At 45.5% G+C, this 21890-nt stretch overlaps 2 protein-coding genes and 1 non-coding gene across 6 annotated transcripts in view; all 3 read right to left on the bottom strand.

Moving 5' to 3' along the window:
* The window catches only part of CAPN1 (calpain 1), a 43333-nt gene extending 35034 nt beyond the window's left edge, over positions 1-8299 (bottom strand). Inside the window, exon 1 of the mRNA XM_053368091.1 lies at positions 8031-8299. The gene's annotated coding sequence lies outside the window, so the exon portion shown is untranslated. The remainder of the gene's footprint in view (positions 1-8030) is intronic.
* On the bottom strand, positions 4195-4268 carry TRNAK-CUU (transfer RNA lysine (anticodon CUU)). The gene has a single exon. It is a non-coding gene; the product is annotated as a tRNA-Lys (tRNA).
* Positions 8300-11016: 2717 nt separating the features above from the next.
* Positions 11017-21691, bottom strand: LOC128403437 (speedy protein 1-A-like). 4 transcript variants are annotated; one of them, XM_053368207.1, is made up of 8 exons: positions 21558-21691; positions 20379-20461; positions 18078-18341; positions 16905-16963; positions 15061-15146; positions 14076-14247; positions 12367-12652; positions 11017-11244 (listed from the first exon to the last, which is right to left on the bottom strand). In XM_053368207.1, the coding sequence occupies exons 3-8, from the start codon at positions 18295-18297 to the stop codon at positions 11171-11173; spliced, it is 897 nt and encodes a 298-aa protein (XP_053224182.1). In that variant the 5' UTR covers positions 18298-18341; positions 20379-20461; positions 21558-21691; the 3' UTR covers positions 11017-11170. The 4 variants fall into 4 exon arrangements, with proteins under 4 accessions (XP_053224182.1, XP_053224180.1, XP_053224183.1 ...); XM_053368205.1 differs by lacking the exon at positions 21558-21691 and adding an exon at positions 21481-21553; XM_053368208.1 differs by lacking the exon at positions 21558-21691 and adding an exon at positions 21481-21553 and having other exon boundaries at positions 18078-18337.
* Positions 21692-21890: the final 199 nt, after the last annotated feature.

The raw sequence follows: 21890 nt of genomic DNA, 5'->3' as shown, positions 1-21890 counted from the left end.
AACTTATATGCCTGTTTACTCAGAAGCAAGTCTTCGGTTCAATGGGACTTGCTTCCAAGCAAAGGCATACAGGACTGCAGACTTAGAAGGATCTCAAGTACAAAAGGATGAGAAGGGGCAGCTGCTTCCTTTATACAACAAGGGCTGGGGGATCTGGTGTCCTCCAAGACACTATTGGACTCTCAGCTCCCATCAGCCCCAGCCAACCATGGCCGTTGGTCAGGGATGATGGGTGTTGCAGTCTAGCAACAACTGGAGGGCCACGGGCCCCACATCCATGTTGGAAAGCAGGGTTTCTCAAACCTGGGTCTCCAGCTGCTTTTGGACTACAATTCCCATCATCCCTGACCACTGGTCCTGCTAGCTAGGGATGATGGGCTTTGTAGTCTCCAAAAAACAGAGCACATCCTGCTCTGGGATCCTCCTGTCTTGCAAGTCAAGGGATAAGTGCCAAAACCGGGAACATTAAGTCCCACAGACACCTCGAGCCAGGGAGCAGATCCAAAAAACAACAACCCACAGCTGAGTAAATAGTGCCAATTTGCAAGTGAAATTAATAATTTGGAAAGTGAAGGCTGGCTGTGAACTGGCAACCATCCCAGACTGGGGACCAACCATGAGTATGTCACACGTCTAGGGAGGGCGAGGGCTGTAGAGCGTCTGCCTTGTATGCGAAAGATCCCAGTCTCTATCTCTGTCATCTCCAAGTGGGGCTGGGAGAGACTTCCTTCTTGAAACCCTGCAGAGACTCTGCATGCACAGCAGATATAGGGGCAATCACTTTTTGTTTCTTAGGGCAAAACCAGATATAGTAGTATTGCTTTCACACTTGTAAGAAATTTATCTTTTAGCATGGCAGCACTCTTTCTTTGGAATTCCCTGTCAGCAATCAAGCAAGATGCCTTCGCTGCAATCTTTTAGGCACCTGCTAAAATACTTTTGTTCAGGGAAACCTACACCAATGCATAGAAGCCAGCATGTGGTTTAATCTGCTCTTAACTGTTGATATTAATTACATTTTTTGAACTTAAAAAAAAAACACCTGCTTTTAACTCTTTCTTTTATTGACGATTTCGATGTTTTTCTTTTCTGTTTGCAAAGTGCTTAGAAGTTTTATTTACAACCAAGCAGTATGTACATAGTGTTAAATGAAATAAAATAAGTAAATTAAATCACAGTACAGCAAAAGGACTGCGGGCTTCACACTTCCCGAGTTGTGACACTGACAAAATTACACCCCACCCTCCCTGCAGCTTCTGGGGGGAGCTCATATTGCTACCAGTGGGAGAGGTGTGTGGTTTTTTTTAATGGTATGTATTTTTATATTTTTATATTGTAAACAGATATCACTAAAGGACTGTAAAGTACTACAGCTGTAGCACCGCTGTTCAACTATTCATATCAAGGCCTTGTTTCTAACCACCATCAAGACAAAATGCAAACCTGCCCTCATTTGCTTTAAGCCTAGAGACATATGGAAAGAGATCCTCTCCGTTTCCCCACAAATAAGATTATGCACGGCTTTATATACATTACCACCAACAGACTACTGGGAAGAAAAAAGCTTGTTAATTTCCGCCCCCTACTAAACTGGAAACTTCCTTCTTAAGCCTGGCTGGGAGTAGATATAACGGTGGTTCACTGGGTTTATTGTGCCTTGATGACATCCAAGGTTAGCCTGAGGCTGTGTTTCAGTGGCTCAAGAAGGTTGCTCACCTCTGAAGGCCCTTTGCGTCGTTTCTCCCCTCAGGCAAAGGATGGTGACAACAAGGGACTCTGACACCCTCACTCTGACACAACGATGACAGAATATTCTCCTAGCCTAGAGAGATCCAGCTGCTCCATCATTGCCCATTTTTCCAGCAGACACCGAAAACTGCAAGACTTTGAATTCCTGAAATTCATTCTGATTGTGCAGATCAGATAGAAATATAGGATATATTGCAAGTGGCCAATAGCCAGGTACAAAATGCGTTTGGCAAAATTTTGGAGGCTGCTTCATTGCTGCTAATGCAGTGGTTTAACTTCACCCCTGGAAGTGCACTCTATTGTCTCTCGAGAAAGACGGGTACCAACAAATCCCACATTTTTCAATTCAATTCCTCATAAACTTTTCCAGTACTTTTTTTCTTTAAAAAAATGTTTAGGGGTACTCTCATTTTCCTACTCGTATTGAAATACTGCCCCTCAATGAGGCCAAACTTAGATTCACAAAATGTTTAGGGGTATGCGTACCTCGGTGTCCCCCCAGAAAAAAAATAAAAGCACTGAACTTTTCCAACTTCAGAAAGTCCCGCTTTTGTTTCTGAAGTGGATTTGTTGAGCCAGGGCAACAGGCGAAGGTGATGTGTTGCCTCTACAGGGTGCCTTCTCCAGGCTAAAGCATACCCAACTCTGTCAACCCTGCACTACAAGACTTGATCTCCAGCTTCCTTACACCATCTTTCCCACCTGGACCAGCCTTTGCCAAGCCAATGTTTGGGATTACAGCTCCCACCAGCCCCAGACAGCACACCTGTATGATGCCAGAGTGGATGGGACTACAGCCACGCTAACTGGGGCTGATGAGAGTTGTGATCAAAGACATATGGAAGGTCAGTGACAGTCTGGACACATTCCAGTTTGACAATACAGTGGTACCTCGGGTTACAGACGCTTCCGGTTACAGACGCTTCAGGTTACAGACTCCGTTAACCCAGAAATACTACCTTGGGTTAAGAACTTTGCTTCAGGATAAGAACAGAAATCATGTGGCAGCAGTGAGAGGCCCCATTAGCTAAAGCTACCTTAGGTTAAGAACAGTTTCAGGTTAAGAACGGACCTCCAGAATGAATTAAGTTCTTAACCCAAGGTACCATTGTACCCTCCTTAAACTGCTATGCCCAGAACAGCGAATCATATTCCTGGCAAGGTCTGAGAAAAGCAGAACACCACGCTACTGTTTCCTTGATGCGGATATAATGCTTAACTATAATTAATGCAAACTTCTCTTCCTGGTTTCCAAACAACTCTTAACCACAGCACATCAGAGGCCTGCCCAACTTGTAAGGCATCAGTCTAAGTGCAGGCCTTTGTGGTGGTCCACCAGGAGATCAATCTTGTTTTGACTGCTTGCTTCAGACACTTGACAAGGCCGCTGTTCAGGCTGATGGTGGGCCTTCAGCTGTGTGGGTTAACATCAAAAGAGCTCCGTCAGGTCAGGCCTAAGGCCCAGATGCTCATGGAAATCCTGCAAACAGAACCTCAATGCAACAGCAGCTCCCTCACCTGCAATGCCCACCAGCTGTTCTTCAGAGGCATAGTGCTTCTGACAACTGGAGGTAGAGCTCTATAGTATGAAACTATCTGAATGAAATTAAGAATCACCAAAGTGGGGTGAGGGAGAAAGTGAGAGTGATGGAAACAGGGCAGTTTGCAACAAAGCTGAACAGAAACAAAGATTCTTCACCTTTTGTAAGTCATTGCAACAAATGTCAGAGTTCAAGAGTAAGCGTTGCGAGTAAGTCTACGAAAAGTTTCTGCGTCTACCCAAGTCCTTGCTAATTCCCCCCACCCTGCTCAGTCATCTGTGAGCAGAAAGAAAAACCGCTGTGGATCCTCAGGAAAAGAGGCAAACATGGTTTTTTTCCAAACAATGACACCATAAAATGACCACAACACGCATTCTGCTATTTTTTCACAGGGGAACACGTTCAATGTACTCTGTGGTGGTAAGCGACAGAGGAAAGGAGCTTGATAATATAATTCAATTGTTTAGAGCCTACTAAGTTTCCTCCTTCTTTGAGAGTTGATACAGTTCTCACTTTCTCTCTCTCACCATCAAAAACCTGACAACAGAACAGGAGACTCAAACGAAGGGCGAGACTCTCCCGCTACAAGCAGGAAAATTTCATACTCTTTCTAGTGTTGCTATGCTGGAGGCAAAATACTGCCTTTATGAGGGCACAGAAGAGTCATTCTTCCATACTAAGAAAGTTGCCTTGCACTACTTGGTGCATCTAGACGAGTGTTGTCTACACAGACTGGCAGCAGCTCTCCAGGGTTTTGGACAGAGGGCACCACTAGTCATGCCTGGGGATTGAACAAGGGGCCTCCTGGATGCTTTGCCGCTGAGTTCTTAGAATCACAGAATTGTAGAGTTGGAAGGGACCCCAAGGGTCATCCAGCCCAACCCCCTGCAATGTAGGAACCTTTTGCCCAAGGTGGGGCTCGAACCCACGACCTGGAGATTAAGAGTCTCATGCTCTACCAACTGAGCTACCTATGGCCTTTCCTTCCCATTCGCCTGCTTTGTAAGTTCCACGGCTGAGCCTCCTGGCTACAAGAGGGCCACTAAGACTTGCTAGTAAGATGGAGTGAAGAAAGGCAGTGGTCAAAACCTCATGTGACCAGGAGAAAGAAGATCGGGGTTCAAATCCTCATTTGGCCTGCCCATATCAACTGCACATTCCACTATCGCCTAAAAAAGGCTCTGTCAGCAGAAGTTCCATCTTCTATACCACTACGCAAGGTGCAAGATCCCGGTCTACTTTTCCCACCTGCTACAACAATCTACTGCATTTCCTCTTATTATCATAGAATTGTAGAATTTTAGAGTTGGAAGGGACCCCGAGGGTCATCCAGTCCAACCCCCTGCAATGCAGGAATCTTTTGCCCAAGGTGGCGCTCGAACCCAGAACCCAGAGTCTCATGTTTGCAGCATTCAAACACTGCCTTATGCCAAGTGAGATCCATTGGGTCTGTCTAGCTCAATACTGTCTACACCAGGGGTCGGCAAACTATGGTCTGTGGGCTGGATCCGGCCCAGTTGCCTTCAAGATCCAGCCCGCAAACGGTGTGGGTTTTTGTTTATTTGGTTTTTTTGGCCGCCATTTCCCTCCCTGCACCACCATTCCCCCCCATCTCCCTCTCACAAATTGCGGCGGCACCTCCTCCCTCCCTCCTGCGAGCAAAGGCGGGGCGCCAGTCGTGGCCAATCGCCTGCAAAGCTGTTTGAGGCCCTGGCCAATGGGCAGGCAGTGGCTGCATGTGATCAGCGACTGCCCAGTCATTGGGCCTCCGCTACCGGCGGGAAGGCTCCGGACTGAGGGAAGGCCTCTGGAGTCTTCCCTCAGTCCGGAGCTCACCCTGCTGCTGGCGTGGCAGCAATTGGGCTTCTGCTACCGGCAGGAGGGCCCCCATCCCACCCCCAAAGTGCAGAAGAGGTGCTGGCAGCAGGAGGCCTAGCAGGCCGCAACACAGCACCAAACCCAGGCGAGGGCCTCCCCGTCCAAACAATGACTATCATCACTGGATGTTAGGAAAAAAATTAATTTTTATTTTTATCATCTACAATAGTGTCTGGCCTAATGGAATGTGTCCTTTTAAAATGCATTTGTGGGTTATTTGTGAGACCTGCCTGGTGTGTATAGGAATTCGTTCACCCCCCCCCCAAATATAGTCCGGCCCCCCACAAGTTCTGAGAGGCAGTGGACTGGCCCCCGGCTGAAAAAGTTTGCTGACCCCTGGTCTACACCTTGATTGGCAGCAGCTCTCTGGGGCTGGAGGAAAGAGAGGTGCCACTGCTGAGGATCGAACCTGGAACCTTCTGCATGCAAAGCAAGTGCTCTTCCACTTAACCACGGCCCCTTCCAAAAGCAGCAACAAGAAAGGGAAGCCAACCCACTGTGTTTCTATATTGTGCTGCAGAGAAAGGGGCTCTCTTGCGCTTGGCCTGGCTGGTGGAAGAGTGAGGGAGTCAACCATCCCTCCTTCAACAGCTTACTTGGGAATGCTTTCCCTGCTGGCTGTTAAAAGTCAAGGCGCTTCCCTTCCTACACAGCTAGCATGGAAACCAGGCCAGCAAAACAAACAAACAAACAGACCCAATACTAATCACAGGCTTATCTACAGGGTTGCTGCCTGGCGAGGGTTAAAGAGGAGATCTTAAACTGAAAGTTCTTTCCCTGGAAGGCTGCTGGTGCAAAAGTGGTACTTAATTTGTTCCGGAGGTCCGTTCTTAACCTGAAACTGTTCTTAACCTGAAGCACCACTTTAGCTAATGGGGCTTCCCACTGCTGCCGCTGTGCCGCCGGAGCACGATTTCTGTTCTCATCCTGAAGCAAAGTTCTTAACCCAAGGTGCTGTTTCTGGGTTAGCGGAGTCTGTAACCTGAAGCGTATGTAACCTGAGGTACCACTGTACTGAGTCAGTGTGTTGGCCCATCTATTGATCTTTGTTTCTTAATGGCTCCTGCTCCTGCTGCACAGAAAAAGCATTTGGGTTCCTGAAATTAATTCCGATTGCGCAGATAAAATGTAACTGATCAAATACTTCAGAACGGCGTAATTAGTGTGTGAAAGCAATCCAGATTCAATGATCCCCAGTTGGTGGAGATGTCAGGCGCCCTCCTGGTGCCCAGGCATCTTCTCTTGGTTGCAAGTGGTTGAAAGCCAGATGCAAAATACACCTGGCACCTGGCTAATTTCGAACACTAGTGAGGAACCCATGCTCAGATTCTCAGAAGCCCACAAGCCAAGCATGATGGCAACATCCACCAACTAAGAACACCAGGAAAGCCTGGCTGCCAGAGGAGTCCAATGGCCCTTCAGGGTCCAGCATCTTGTTCTTAGAGCAGCCAACCAGATCATAGAATTGTAGAGCGGGAAGGGACCCGAGGCTCATCTAGTCCAACCCCCTGCAATGCAGGAAGTTAGATGCCCAAGGGAAGCCTGAAAGCAGGACCTGATTGCTACAGCAACTCTCCCCTCTTGCAATCCCCAGTGACTGGTGTTCAGAAACACTGCCTCTGGAACTGGGAGTTCCACTGGAATTACGTAATACCTTTTTTAAACAACTGGCAGCCACTGTTACATCCTTCTGCCGGTAAATTCTCCAAGGTAATTCCATGTGGCGTGGAAAGTACTTAATTTCGCCACACTCCTGAATGCAGTGCTTCTCCAACTGTTGCTAGGCTTTGAGAGTGTCACCTTCCTCAAGTACCCCCCTCCCTGCCCCAAATGTAATATCTCTTTATCTGTTCTTTGCTGTACTGCTCTCAGCTCCATCTACAATGGGAATTAATACAGACCTTCCTAACCGAGTTGGCCCTAAGCAAAAAAGGAAACTAGCTTCGTACTGAGTCAGGCCAGTTGCCTATCTAGCTCCAGCCTGTCTGCACTGACTGGCAGCAGCTCCCGACCTGGGGAGCCTGGGCCCCCCCTGCATGCAGAACCAAGCTCAGCTTTGTAACTTAAGAGCACATATGGCAGCGGAAGACCGGTTTTGAAGGCAGCACCAGGCTTTATTGGTTTTAATAGCAGTAATTATTTCCAAAACATTTTAGACAAAAGAGCTTGGAACATAGCCATTAACCCTCTTTTCAAGGTTAGCATTTCCTAGCTCAGCCACAACCAAGAGATTTGTGCCTGCAAAACTCTTGTTCCTGCGGAGACAGACTAGTCCTGCCACCCTTTTGAATGTGTTAAGTTAAGCTGCATATATATTTTTCGACCCACGTTGGAAATGTCTGTCATTTGTAAGAATCTGATCTTTCCTCTGGAACTCTGCATGTGTTGCAGGGTCTGGCTCTGAAGAAAAGAAACCTCTCTGCACATGCTCAGAGGTGACGTCCCACTGGATCTCGCCGAAAAGAATTTCCTTGGCAGAGACTCTTGGCCGTGATTAAGCCCTTCTTCTTTGGGGTGGCGGCGCAAAGAGATTGCTAAACTTACGCACCTCCTTCCTTTTGGGGAAACGAAACTGGGGCTCTTTATTCCTTATCACCCCCCACTGCAACAATTCGGGTCAATTGGAAGCGGTGCAGAAAAGGACCTGATCCGCCAGGGCGGCGGAAACTCCGTCCCGCAGGAGGGCTGGAGTTGTGCAAGAGGCGGAGGCGCTTTATTAAATAATAGCAGAAATGCAACTCCTTCCCCTTCGCCCCCACCCGACCCGCGCTCTCAGCTGCTTCCAAGCCTCCAGCGCCCACACTTAAAATAGCCCCCTCCCAAAACCACTGCAACTCCCCAAAGCTTTTCATTTCATTTTACCTGTGCCTAGATCGTTGCCTCGGCCTGGCTCCGTGTCAAGGCAACCTTTTGCAAGCCGAAGAAGCGCAGACAGGAACCGGGGGGTGGGAGGGGGAAGCCCAGGCAGGCAAGCAAGCAAGCGAGCGAGCGTAGCTTCACCCCCCTCTCCGCCCTCTGCAACCCGCCCAGAGTCCCGCTATCGCTGCCAATTCGCAGAGCAGCGACTCCTCCCTGCCAAACTCCTCCTTTCATAAAAATGGGCGTTTGCCCAGGGCCAGGAGCGTGAAGCAAGACGCACAAACACACACGCCAGCAAAGGGAAGCCTGGAGGCGGCAGGAGAGATTGGGGGAAGGAGGAGGCCCGATTCGGGGAAAGGAGGGGCCATGCCAGCTTGGGAAGGAAGTTTTGAGCGGGCCGGCCTGCTCTTCGTCTCCCTTGCAGCCGCTCTGCTTCCAGCAAAACAAGGCGGCGGCGGCGGCTTCCTCGGCTCGTTCGCTGCATCCTCTCTGCATTGCAACGGCGGGGCCGAAGGGAGCGCAAAGAGACGCGCTCAGGCATCGCCCCTCTTAGGGTGACTCCGGAGCGTCTCCTCTCTGCAGCTGAGATTCAGGGTAACCCACCAGGTGGCCCTTCCGGGTGTTTGGGGAATCCATCTCCCATCATCAGCCCCCAACTACAATAGCCCATTTGACCAGGGAGCGTAGTTCCAGAACACCTGGAGGATCAACCAGGCGGACACGGTGCTGAAAGGCACTGGCCATGGGGGGGGGGGCGTTTCGGACCAGTGGGAGATCGCGTGCGTTCCGTGCAAAAGGTTCCAGGTGCACTCCCTGCAGCATCTCCCGTTAGGTCAGGTGTGGGGATCCTTTGGTCCTCAAGATGTCTCGGGACCAAAAACCTGTGAAAGCCAACGGGCATAGCCAATGGCAAGGGATGGTGGGAGTTGCAGCTCAGCAACATCTGGGGGGGGGGCAACGGTTCCCCACACCTGCGGGAGGGCTCTCGGAGGGACCCCTGCTTGAAACTCTGGAAAGCCACTGCCAGTCAGTGTAGACAACATTGAACTAGATGGGCAGACACAGATGGTCAGAAGGCTGTTCCTAATAGCAGAGCATGTGCTGATGTGTATGTAGATAGCTAGAGAAAGGCTCACTCTATCTCTTAAAGACAGAAATCTGTGGCAAAGATGATCAAAAATTGTGGTGTTTGGGTTATTACTGGATCATATTTTTTTTAGTCAGGTTTTCTGAGGTTGGCAGAAATTAAAAAGGTGAACACAGCACAACAGGGGCGATACAGTTCGTACTAGACAAGTGAGGGCAATGGACCCTGTAAAAATGGTACAGAATTAGATCTTCTCAACTAGGGAAGGTTAATGTGCTGCTCTTTTTCAAAGGTACAGACCAGCTTAAGTGTAGAATGTGTTGTGATTTGGGGGTGGTTAGGCTGTATTCCATGAGTCCCTTTCTAATTCCTGGATCTGGCAAAGATTCAATTGCTGGAATAGTCAGGACAGCTTCTTGGTGAGGCAATGGCCTAAGTATGGGTCATTAAGGTAACAAAGGAAGTGGCTCTGTGCCAGAAAGCAAATAGGTGCTCCCCCTCCCTCAACTGGCTGGTGCTTAGAAGGGCAAAGGCCAGAGTTGTGTGTGCAAACTAGCAGCTAGCGGCAGGCAGAAAGCCTGTGAGGGAGAATGCCTGGCTTCTGCTAGGATCCAAGGCGGTGGCTATGGGAGCAGACCTTCCTGGGCTGTCAATGCTGTGAGTCCCTCCATTGTAGGCTTAGGTTGTATATAGGTGTAAATAAATCATATATCATAAAACCACCAGAGTCTCAGCTGTTTCGGAAGACACAAGATTTACCCACCCTGGAAGAATGGCAGATGAAAGTGATAGACTATATGGAACTGGTGGAAATGACTGGCAGAATCCGAGACCAGGGAGAAGAGTCGGTGGAAGAAGATTGGAAGAAATTCAAAGACTATTTGCAGAAACATTGTAAAATTAATGAATGTTAAAATGATGTCGGATTGAAATGAAGCGGCCTTAGCAACAAGGTTAATAAGAATATGTAAAAATGGATTGATAACGGATGAAAATATAAAGTTATAATATGTTGAGACATAGAATTAAGATAAAAATAAAGAGGGTAAGGATTTGCTGAATTAACCATGTGAATGGGAATACAAAAAAGGGAGGTGTGAGGAGGTCGGGGAAATAAGTAAATGAAATCTAAGATATGAAAAGATTGATTTGTTTTTAACTATTTTCTATTTATTTTTTCTGTATTTTGTTGTTGTTTTTTCTATGTATTTTTGTACTTCGTGTATTTTCCCTTTAACTTTAATAAATATCTTTTTAAAAAAAACAGCGTCTCAGCTGTTTCTCATGTCAAGGCAGGCTTCCTCACTCGGTCCTTCAGATGTTTTTGGCCTACAACTCCCATGATCCCTAGCTAGCAGGACCAATGGTCAGGGATGATGGGAATTGTAGTCTCAAAAAACATCTGGAGGGCCGAGGAAGCCTGTTCCAAGGAAACCAAACCCTGGGTAAGGTGTCTGGAACCCCCTGCAATCTCACACTTGGGGTAGCATGCTATCTATATATCTAGTTAAATTACACAGTACCTTTTTTTAAAAAAGGGGTGGGAACCAAATATTTATAATAAAAAATATTTCAGCAGAACTGGTACCTTAAATAAGTCAAGCCATGAAAGGGGGCAGGGGTACAAAGAGAAGAATAAACTAAGTAGGTCACCCTTGACCACTCCATTCCTTGCTAGCAAAAGGCAAGGGTGTAATCCTTCAAAAAGTCATTTCTAATGGCTCACAATTGGTAAACTTTATCTATGGCCTTTTAAATGTGTTTTTGGGAAGGGGCTTTATTGGTTTTTGTTATGTTATGTATTTGGTGTCCTTATTTTGCATTTTTATGTTGTAAACTGCCCTGTGGTCTTCAGATGAAGGGTGGTATATAAATCTAAATAAATAATAATAATACAAGTCATACTGAATAGCTTTTTTTAATACACAAGCAGACGTTGCTGTGTACTTATGAACGTGAAGATAAAGTGCTTAATAAATAGATCACCGCAGATGTAGAGTAAGAACATCCAAATAATGCCACTCCAAGGAGAAAAATATTGCAGAGAGGGTTGTCTTCAGCCTTCGGACGCTATCAGATATTGGCAGTCTTTGGGTGTTCCTTCTGCCTCCATCACAGGTTCCTGTAGGCCTGCCCAAAAAAAGATTCAGACTAAAACTATGCCTTTGGGAGTTTAGCAGTTATATTTTAGAAATATTGATTAGAAAGTTATGAATCCCTTAAGGACAGAAGCCTTCTGTCAGGGGTAGGGGCAGACTGCAGAGCCCATCGAATAAAGCAATCTATAAATCAAGTGCTTTAAAAGGGTTCACAAAGTTATTAAATCCCCATTTGAAGGGATAGCCATCTTCCCAACAACACTACGTCAGCCAATCCAAACTAAATTCTGGTGCCGTACAGAGTGCATGTACACTGAGCAGAGTGCTGAGCATATCAGCAATTCCAGATTACTTCTGTGTGAGAATGTTGCAAGATAACCCCTAAGAGAAACATTATTTCCTTACTCCCAGTTGGTAGTTGGGCCTGAACGGAAGTAAACAATAATAATAATCTACCAAGTCTGTAAGTGTGCATATTTTCACTGTTGAACACACTCATTCTTTAATAGGAGGAGGCAGGGGAGAGAGATTTGCCAACAGGACACAACCGGGGTGCTCATTTACCAAGCAGTAACTTGACACAGTGGGGTATGTATTCACTCTTAACTGAAGGTACTAGTGATCAGCTCACCACATGTTGGGAGAATTTTGCCACACCTGCACCCGGATGTCTGGAAGCACAGGGGTGTGGTTAAACTTTCTTTAGCACCCGATAAGAAAAACCAGCTCAGGAGAAGCTGTCGCTCAAAAGCTGTTCCAATACATTTTCAGTGGTAAACGTGTCTTAAAGCAGCCTTCCCCCAGCCTGGGTGTTTTGGATTACAACTGCTGCACTTGCTGGGGCTGATGGGTGTTCACCAACACTTTAAGGCTCTACTACGCATGTCCTCTGGGACTGGGACAGTTGGAAGGTATCAAATCTACAAGCCTTTTGTCAAACCCACATTGTTAACAGAGGAAGTTGCACCATCTTTCTGTAATCTTATCAGACTCATGGCTTTCTATGAATTTAATATTTGCTTTTTCAGATTCAAATCTCACACTGCACCCAAGGGGAGGGGGGAACAATTTGCCAACACTTTCCCAGGCAGGAATGAATGCCGTATATTAAGAGACTCCAAAAAGCTGAAAGTTGGGCACCGTTACTACTTACTCTGCATGCTGTAGTCAGTCATCAGCAAAGGGAAGCCACTCAAACTCTGCTTCGGTGCTGTGGAGGGCAGCAAGTCACTGGCAGGAATACTGCCAGCAAGAGGTGTCATTATTCCAGCATCTTCTTTTTCCAGATCAAACACACAGAGAAGGCAGACTGGGGGCGTAACGCCAGGCCCTCTAGGGAATAAGTCCTCTTCGTTTTTCAGGTAACTCCTCAGCGCCCCACTGTGGTGAATGGCTCGTTCACGGGACCAGACCCAGTGTGTGGGCTCCTTTAACATTATCTAGAAAAAAGGAAGCCCGAATCATCCCAAAAGAGAACTAGGTTTGGAAAACTTTGGGGAAAGAGAACCGAACATTTTGTGCCACGTAACCTGCCAACCTAGCAGTTCGAAAGCACGTTGAAGTGCAAGTAGATAAATAGGTACCGCTCCAGCGGGAAGGTAAACGGCGTTTCCGTGCGCTGCTCTGGTTCGCCAGAAGCAGCTTACTCATGCTGGCCACATGACCCGGAAGCTGTACGCCGGCTCCCTCGGGCAATAAAGTGAGATGAGCGCCGCAACCCCAGAGTCGGTCACGACTGGACCTAATGGTCAGGGGTCCCTTCACCTTTACCTGCCATATATCATAGTCTCAAATCTCTGGTCCATTTAACTCAGTACGGTCAGTGAGAGGGTGTGGCCTGGAGGGTCAAATTCAGTCCTCAAACCTGAGGTCATCACTGATTGTTAACAGCTCTCCAGGGTTTTATTCTTACAAGCAGGGCTTTTTTCCAGGGGAAACTCGCCAGAACTCAGTTCTGGCACCTCAGGTGGGTGCCACTGCCATTCTAAGAGAAAGAGGGAGGCGTTCATGGTGAGTTCTGGCACCACTTTTTCTAAAAATATAACAGTGATTAGAAGTATTGTCTATATGCACACACCGCTGCCCATACCTTCATTTCTGAAGACCTATTAACATGATCACCAGAAAAAGACATTAGCCTGCTGCTTTTTTGGTGGTCATCCTGCAATTGTGGAATAATGTTCCATACAATGTTAGGCATGGCTTATGCCTGGATAGTTTTATACAGACTTTATTAACAAGGGCTTTTTTTGTCTTGACTGCAGAGCCTAATTGCAGCTAGGGGTCTGATTGTAGCTGCATACCTATTACAACTTTAAAGCACTTTTTAAAAAAAGTCTGGGCATTGCAGTTTACCCCCATGAAGCTACAATTCTCAGCAAACTACAGTGCCCACAATTATATGAGGAGAAAATTCATTCTTTGAATGTGCTTTAAAGGTAGTGTGTATACACAGCCTATGTCGCCCAGTCATGGTAAATACATTATGCTGCAATTTTGATGTTTGATTGTTACTTTTAATTATATGGGATTCTTTTACTGAGTTGTTTTAAAATCTTATTGCTGTATTTCATGGGAACTGCCTTGGGGAGAATTTGTTCTTGAAAGGTGGTACAGAAGTTTGCTAAATTAAATAAAAATACAAGAGACTTTCCCATTCGTACCTGAGATGCCAAGGACTGAACCTTGAGACTTTTGAATTTCCTTCAGCCACATCGTTTCTCCCCCACATCCCAAGGAAACAAATTCCAGTAGATCCCCCAGCATGATGAGAAGATTATTCTGCTCTCCCTGCCACCCAACTTCATTTATCTTAACACACCAACGCCAAGAACACAGCAAGTCAAGTGATCTGCAGCTAACCTCGTCACAGCAGCGTCTGCTAACAAATGCTCTGTACTTCATTTTGGCCCAAAAGCCATCCCGCATTTTCAGGAACTGTGGGAAAAGCTTCCTCCAGTTGTCACCAAGTGCCCAGGGGAAGATCTCATATTTGTAGTCCTCTGTGTCTTCTTCCATGTCATTTGCTAGATACCTGTAATCAGGAAAAAGTGGTGTGGGGGACAGTGGAAAGCCTCCAGAATTCCTTCACAAAGCAATGGATGGTCTTCAAGCAGCAGCAGGAGTTCACCAGAGAAGTTATGTTCCAGCTTATAACAGTTTCAAGAACTAAGGGGTTAAACGTTGCTCACTGTAGCCAATATCTTTCCTCTCCACCATCAAGGGTGGCCATGTGTTCTACAAATAACAGCCCTCTATTTGAAGTGTTGTCTAGTTCAACTCACAAAGAAGCCCAAGAAAACAGAGTAGGAGGAACCCTGAAGTTGCCCCTCAACAATTAGCACCTGTATAACAGGTTAAGATTGCAGTCTTGGGGCCTAGATGCACATGACACTAATTGGGCTGCCCCTGATCATGTTCTTCAACAACTTCATTTGCAAAAAAATTAAAAAAAATTAAAAAATCACCTGCTTACAACAGGAGTTTTCTCTAAACCTATTTGCACTTTGGGGACAGGTGATTTTTGCTGCAATTGTACCGATGGAATTTGGGTGAGGAGGAAAGTTTAGCTCCCCTCTCCCCATTGTTACAGTTTCCAGTTAGAAACAGGGGTCCTCTGCACCTGTAACTAAATTGTGACTGGGAGAAACGCAATTAGTTTCACTTGTTGTTAACTTACAGTGAGCTAATATAGTAACCTTTCCCCCCACTTTGTAAGAGGTGTTCTGCTGCACTAATAAATATAATGAATAGCAAGTATTTGGTGACATGAACTAAACTCCTAGCCTAATAAACATTACAGGTCACCTCCCCACACGACCGAACCAATAGAAGAGCACCAACTTACAGAGCTATGAAGAGATTAGTCCGTGTGTATTCCTCCGTATGCAGGCCAGCACGTTTGAAGTACATCATAGTCATAGCTATAAGATACTGAATAAGACAGCTTAGCTTTAATAAAGTCTATAGCAGACCACAATAATAATTTAAGAGATGTGAAAGGAAGGCAAAAGCATTAAGAGGGTAGATAAGCTACAAGACCTTACTCCAATGAGAAGCAAAGAATCAACATTATGCCCTGCTTTGTTGGTTGGTTACTACACAGGAAGGTTTATCCAGAGTTCAGTCAGAGGTTTGTGGTTGTTTTCTTTTCCACTTTACCAATCATGATTGCAAATGGGCCTATCACTGTGATACTGTCTGAAATTTAACTCCTGAGTTAAAAAGCAGTTCTTTATACAGCCTCCCACAACCTGGTATCCACTAGATGATTTTGACTACAACTTCCATCAGCCCCAGCTTGCCATGGTTGGTTGGTGCTAATAGGAATTGCAGTTGAAAACACCTGGAGGCACCAGGTTTTTTGGGGGGCGGGGAGGGGGGAGGCTACAGAAAGTGAAGCAGGTAGTTTTGAAAATGGATTATATTTATTTATTGAATTCCTATATCCCACCCTTTAGCATCAAAACAATATCAGGGCAGATGTCATACTAAAACACAGATAAACTAATCAGATTAAAAAACAAAACAAAAAAACTACCATTACAGTCTGCAATTAAACATGTAAATTGTTCCATCTGTCACACCATTAAAATGGTTACTACTACTAATGTGTAAGTCATAAGGAAAAGAAGTGTCTTCTGCTGGCAGCAAAAATTAAATAGTGACGAAGCCTGCATGACTTTGAGGTTGGGAGAGGCTGTTCTGCAACCAAGGCATTACCCCAATGAAGGCTCTATTTTGAAACCCCAAACTATGTTTGGCAATGGTACAAGCACAAGAACATTTGTGGTGCGCCTCAAATAGTAAGCAGGTGTGCTCCTTCAAACAGCTGGGCCTGAAGCCATTTAAATCTTTGTAAGTCAAAGCCAGCAGCTTGACTTAGGTTCAGTAGTGAATGAGCAGCCTGTGCAGATTTTTAAGGACCAGTATTGCACAGCTGCACTAGTCAATACCTTGGGGTCTGCAATTCTCACTATTTACAATCTCTAAATTGTTTTTATGGGCATCCCCATGTACAGGACTAACTTGAGTCTCTAGAAATTGTAGCATCAAGGAGTACCTGCAGACTATGCACCAATGTATCAGGGGAAACTGCAAGCCCGTTCAGAGTAGCCTGCTCACCTATTTTCTGGACCTGGGAAGCACCAATCACCTCAAAAATTTTGGGAATTCAGCTTCAGTTTATTGGTCTTCATCCAGCCTGTCACTGTCTCAAGACACTGATTAAGTACCTGTACATCTTCTCCAAATTCAGACAGCACAAAGATAGACAAAGCTGGGCATCAGCATACAGATGATGCCTTGCCCCCCAAATCACTGTTCCCAATGGCTTAATATGCATGTTAAAGAGTGAGATATGAGAGTTGCTTTTGGTGGAAACTGGGATGCAAGCCATGTGGAGATGATTGCTTGAATATTTGTTTCAGAGGTGAGTAGATGGCAGCTCATTTACTTCCACTACACTCCTGCTTGAATTTATGTAAATAAAGCAATTACTACAAAAATGCTATTAACTTTACAGTGTTCTTCTAGTAACTGCATTGATTGCTCCCCTCTAGCACTCTCACTGAAAGAAGCAATGTTGTCGTGAAATTTCCCTCTTTGCTTTGGCATTCATATAATTAAAAAATTGAATGCCATGCTGTAATACTGAAAGTGTAGGGTGGAGGACTTGGGGGACACACCTACCTTATCTGAGATCCTGTAGCATGTATCCATTGAAAGGAATTCTTGTATCAAACTATCCTCTGATGAGAAAAGAAAGCAAAACATGTTTTAATCCATACCATTATTTGTGGGCTATCTAAAGCTTTTATAACCAACTGCCTCATGCAGCTTCAATGTATATTTGTGGTACCTGAGAAGCACTGTTTATTGTTACATTCAACCAAGCAGCCATTCTGAGCGATCCACTTTCCAAGCTTAACTACCATATAGATTAAAGTAGACAGTTTTCATCTTGCTGAGAACTGAATCAAAGGGTGAGAAAGTATCTAATGAAGCTCATGTACAGTACAATTTGTAGGAGTCTTTGGGAAGTTTTGGGGGAAAGCTGATGGTATTTTCCCTATTGGCTGCATTTGCACATTAACAGAAAGCTATGGTTTTGTTTAAGCATGGTTTGTTGAACAAACCATGAGCTCTCTTGCACAGACAAGCATGCTGCAAACTGATTCTCCAATTCTTTTCTTTGTTTTCCATCTGCCCTGGCCTTTCATCTTTGTAGCTTGGGGTGGGCTGGCTGAGCCATAACATCTGATTTCAGACATAACACCAAACCAAAGTTAAAACAACCAGGGTTTCTCAGCACAGTGTGACACCAGAAGACAAACTATGAGGTACCTCCAGACTACCAGTATTTTGTGTAAGGAATTTTCAAGGGAATACCCAGAAATGTTAGGTTTACACAATTAAAGTGGACTAAAGAACTCCATCACCCTAGTACAACAAATCCACTTTTAAAAAGAGAATGATTTTTTTTTTGCAGTTAGGAAAGTGAGAGAGAAATGTATTGAGGCAAGCAAATGATTAACAAGATGTATAAACACAAGCAAATCAGGATGAATGTTCAGTAAAGAGTAGAAAGAATTTAACCTCATTGTAAAAGCTTTGTGCAAATAAATTGGTATGCATGTCCAAGCAGCAGCAAGAGAGTCCATGGTTAGCCTGCTGGGAGACAGTCAAACGCACACCATTTTGCCTAAACAAGTAATGACTTAGCATTATCTGCAAATCAGGCTATTGACTAAGAACTGGGCAACATTTTTACTATACCCATTTAAAATTTGGCAGAGCTGCTAGGGGCGAGAAAGTCTGCATGGTACCAATCTCTGGACAGGACTGTGGGGTCAGGTATCTCACCCAGGAGATTGAAGAAGGCCTCTTGTTCTTCTCTGTGTAAAAGCAAAGGTGGTTGCTGTGAAGTTTTCAAGGCTGCTGTGGTATTCTCTCTCTCAGGCCCCTGTGCATCACTGCTGAGTACCCCAACACCATGTGTGACACGCTGTCGTCGTCTTGTGCTCCCTGGCTTCACCCCTGTGGTGACCTCAGGAGGGACACAAGTGCTCTGGTTGTCCCGCATTTTTCGTCTCAAGTTGGAACAACAGAGGCTCAAAAAGAACCTTTCTGTGGAGGAAATAGTTTAGATTCCAAATTACCAATGAACATAAAATGCTATCTTCCCTCCACTAAGAATCTGGGACAATTTTGCATTATAGGACATGTTAAAAGAAAAAAACCCCCTGCTTCCTTTCCCTTATGGGGTATTCTGGAGCCCGTATAGAGTCCTTAAGTGGGTTCCCTCTCGGTAGGAGAAAATAACAGAGGCCAACCAGGGTATATTGAGAAGCAAAGCCTGATCTTTATTGCAAAGAAATAAACCGTTGCAACAGGGTCCCCACTCACCACACGCAGGAAGGAGAACCTAGAACAATAGTGCAAGCCCTTATATAGACTTTTGAAATTGCCCACCCTGTAGCCCAAGACCAACCCCACAAAACATCATACATACATCACAGAAGGAGGCTGTCTGCCAAGATATCTGATAATGGTCACTGATTGCATTACCTGGGCAGCCTGGCCATTCTTTTGTGATGGTAAATACTTTAGTTCCTGAATCCAGGTCACAGGCTCACCTTATTCATACAGAAATATGTCCTTAAGACAGGATTTGTAAGCAAAAAGATAATGGGAAGGCTTTCCCCCACTTGCCTTCCGTACTGCAGGGGATATATGTAAGGTCAGTTTGGGAAAGGATGGCTTCAGGATTGCTCTCCTGTACTATTTATACTTATGTATGTGTTTGCCTTGTAGATTTATGAACATTTATTCTATATTTGAGACCTTAGAATTCTTATAATAGGCACGAGGACTGAAAATCTTCCCAGATGGGATGGCACACACCCTTTTCTGTATAAACGTTATACAAGTCGTAAATTCCTGTTAAAAGCTTGCAAATAGTTCAAGGGAACTGGAAAAACCAGAGGCTGAAGAGGACATGTGTTCTCATTTAGGCTGTCTCCTCAATGCTTTGGGCTGAGAATACACATACAAGCAAGCACTAGGAAGACTGAAGTCATTAAAACACAGTGGCTAATTCCCCGATATACTAGCAGGTTGTATCACAGAATAGGCTGTATTTTTTTTATTTATTTCAATGTAAATATTTCCCAAAACTGCATCCCAAAGCAATTTACAGTATTTCATACATTGCAACTTTTTCCAATGCAAGCTTTGAGCCCGGTTTTTATCACTCCTGGAGTTTAGACCACACATGTGACATGGGCACTAGGAATTGTAGCTCTGTAAGGGGTAAACTACAGTTCCAGGGTTCTTTGGAAGAAGCAATGTGCTTTGTGCTCAGCCATGGTCTGCAGCACAGGGCAGAAGCAACTGCTGCCAGCCACACACTATTCTGTCTAAAGTAACACTCCTGCTTATATCACCCACATGCCCAGAGGTTTAACCTGAGCCCCAGCTAGTGGGCCAACATATGCACTCATTTCTGGACTCAACACCACTTTGATATTGGGAGTAGTGAGTGCTGCTGGGCCACAGGCGTACATAGAAGCCAGTGTCCAACTTAGTGCACAGGTTCTAGATCCGGAGGATAACCAGTTACCTAGCTGCCTAAAGTGTATTTCATACATACTCAAGAGGTACTCCTGTTGCTACTACCGCCAAATGTTTCTGGAAGGGCACTCCAGATTTACAAGTATTAGGAAGAGAAGCTCAGGGTTTAATCTCTGACTGCACCAAACCTTTTAGTAACACCTGTAGGTGCTGCAGCACCTTTGGCCCCAGGTTACCAGACTTCCTGACACACACTGTTTATTATGTTTTTAAGGGGCTTGAAGGCTTTCTTTAACTGTAACAGACTGGCATGGCTATCCTGCTAGAATTACTTCTTATCCATCAATTACCCCCCACTTTGTGGGAGTGATAAACAAGCCATATTGCCAATGGCAGGGAGAGAAATAGCACCGCTTCTAAAAAATGTGTGACCAACAAATTACTGAATTCCATTGGGACTATTATTGGCGGGGAAACCCAGATTTCAACCACTTTCATCACATTTTCTTTCCATTTGAAGATGGGGTAAGTGGAGAGAGAGAAAAAGAAAGGCAATATTGCAAAACAAAAATCAAAATCCTTCCAGATTACCATTGTTATGTTCTTTCACTGAAGTCTGTCACACAGGTGGTTGGAGTTTCCCCAAGTACTTTCTTAAGAGGAGCAAACAAGACCTACCGATAAAAAGCAGGTAGCATACATTGGTGCTGAAGAAAATTATAGAGCCCCAATTTCTGATGGGTCAAGTATTGGTGCATGTAACCTACTGATTTGAAACACAGTGAAGAAGCACTTCATTCTTGTAAGCTTTGAATCAGCCACAAATTTAAGTAATGGGCTTAAAATTAAAAAAAAGTGCACCACCCAAAATCAAATGGGTGGCAAAGTCTGTCAGTAGGGAAGCAAGGATTTTGCTGAACTCGTTAAAATATAAATATATTGTGATTAAAAACTGGGGGAATCAAAGAAATAGTAAATAGTTCAGAGCAATACAAACACATATATCTAGCATTTCCAAATGTTAAAAAATTCAAGCAGACACTAGTCCGCAAACCATTAAAAAATGGTTAGGCCTTCAAGGTACCACAAGCCTATCAACTTTTTGCAGCAAGAGACTAACACAGCTTCCTATGGGAACACATCATCCTGCTACACACAATTATATTACACATTTTGAACTGCAGATTGGGGTGAGGGGGAGCAGCTCCTTCACTACCTCCATTTTCCTCTCCCCACCCAAATCCTTTCATTAGCTCAACCTCCTGCCCAAAGACAAAATGCCAAGAAATTAAAGCTTTTGGTCTCTATTTTGTGGACCTTTTAAGTTTGCCCCCAACTGAAAACAAACCAAAACCAGACATATATGGCCTTTGTAGTGCATTTCCTTCCCACTCTAATTAAACCAACATGAGCTTCCATGGTTTAATTTTGCGGCTTATTTTACAAACAACCCTGTAAGGAAGCTCCCTTGAGGGGGTGTGTGGCATGTGCCCTCTGGGGGAACTCAAATGCCAAAAAGAGGAGGAACGATCAACTTCTCTTCTGGGGAACTCAAGGGCGAGTTGACTTTGAGGGAAACACACCCAAGAAAAATAAAGTGGAGACACCCCCCCTTCTCTCCAAAGGGCCCCTTCCCTCAAAACACATTTCCCGCCTTTTTCTCTGCCTCGCCTCCCTTCCCCCACCCTTGCACCTGAACAGAGCAAACCACCCAGCTCGCAAAAAGCCACAGGTGGGCGGAGCACCACGCTAAACGCCGTTTCACCTCACCCCACCGCCCGCGCGCGGCTTTTTTTATAGGCTCCGCCGGGGATCCTGCTAACCCAATCGCCGCCCGCGGGACGGGCGGAGGGAGGAACAAAGGCTATTGAACATCCAGTCCCCGCGTGCCCTTTCGCGAAGCTGTCCGTCAAAGGTTCGAGCCTCCTTGACGGGCAGTAAATCATTTTGCGATGGTTCTGTGCGCGCGCGCGCGCGGGGGGGCGCGCTTATTGGCTGGGGTGTGGGTTGCGAGCCGCATGGAACGCGGCAGGGTTTACTTCTGAGTAAACAGGCATAAATAAGGCTGCGATCTTGCGCCCGCTTGTCTGGGCGTTAGGCCCC

Source organism: Podarcis raffonei, chromosome 16 (genome assembly GCF_027172205.1).
Source record: "Podarcis raffonei isolate rPodRaf1 chromosome 16, rPodRaf1.pri, whole genome shotgun sequence".
NCBI lineage: Eukaryota > Metazoa > Chordata > Lepidosauria > Squamata > Lacertidae > Podarcis > Podarcis raffonei.
Note: the sequence above shows the minus strand (reverse complement) of the source record. Positions and strands in the feature narration are given on the sequence as shown.

Coding starts and splice junctions, on each gene's coding strand:
- LOC128403437 (XM_053368207.1), bottom strand. CDS start 18,297: ATGCGGGACAACCAGAGCACTTGTGTCCCTCCTGAGGTCACCACAGGG. Junction 15,147..16,904: donor GCTACAGGATCTCAGATAAG/GTAGGTGTGTCC, acceptor TGTCTTATTCAG/TATCTTATAGCTATGACTAT. Junction 11,245..12,366: donor GACTGACTACAGCATGCAGA/GTAAGTAGTAAC, acceptor TTTTTTGGGCAG/GCCTACAGGAACCTGTGATG.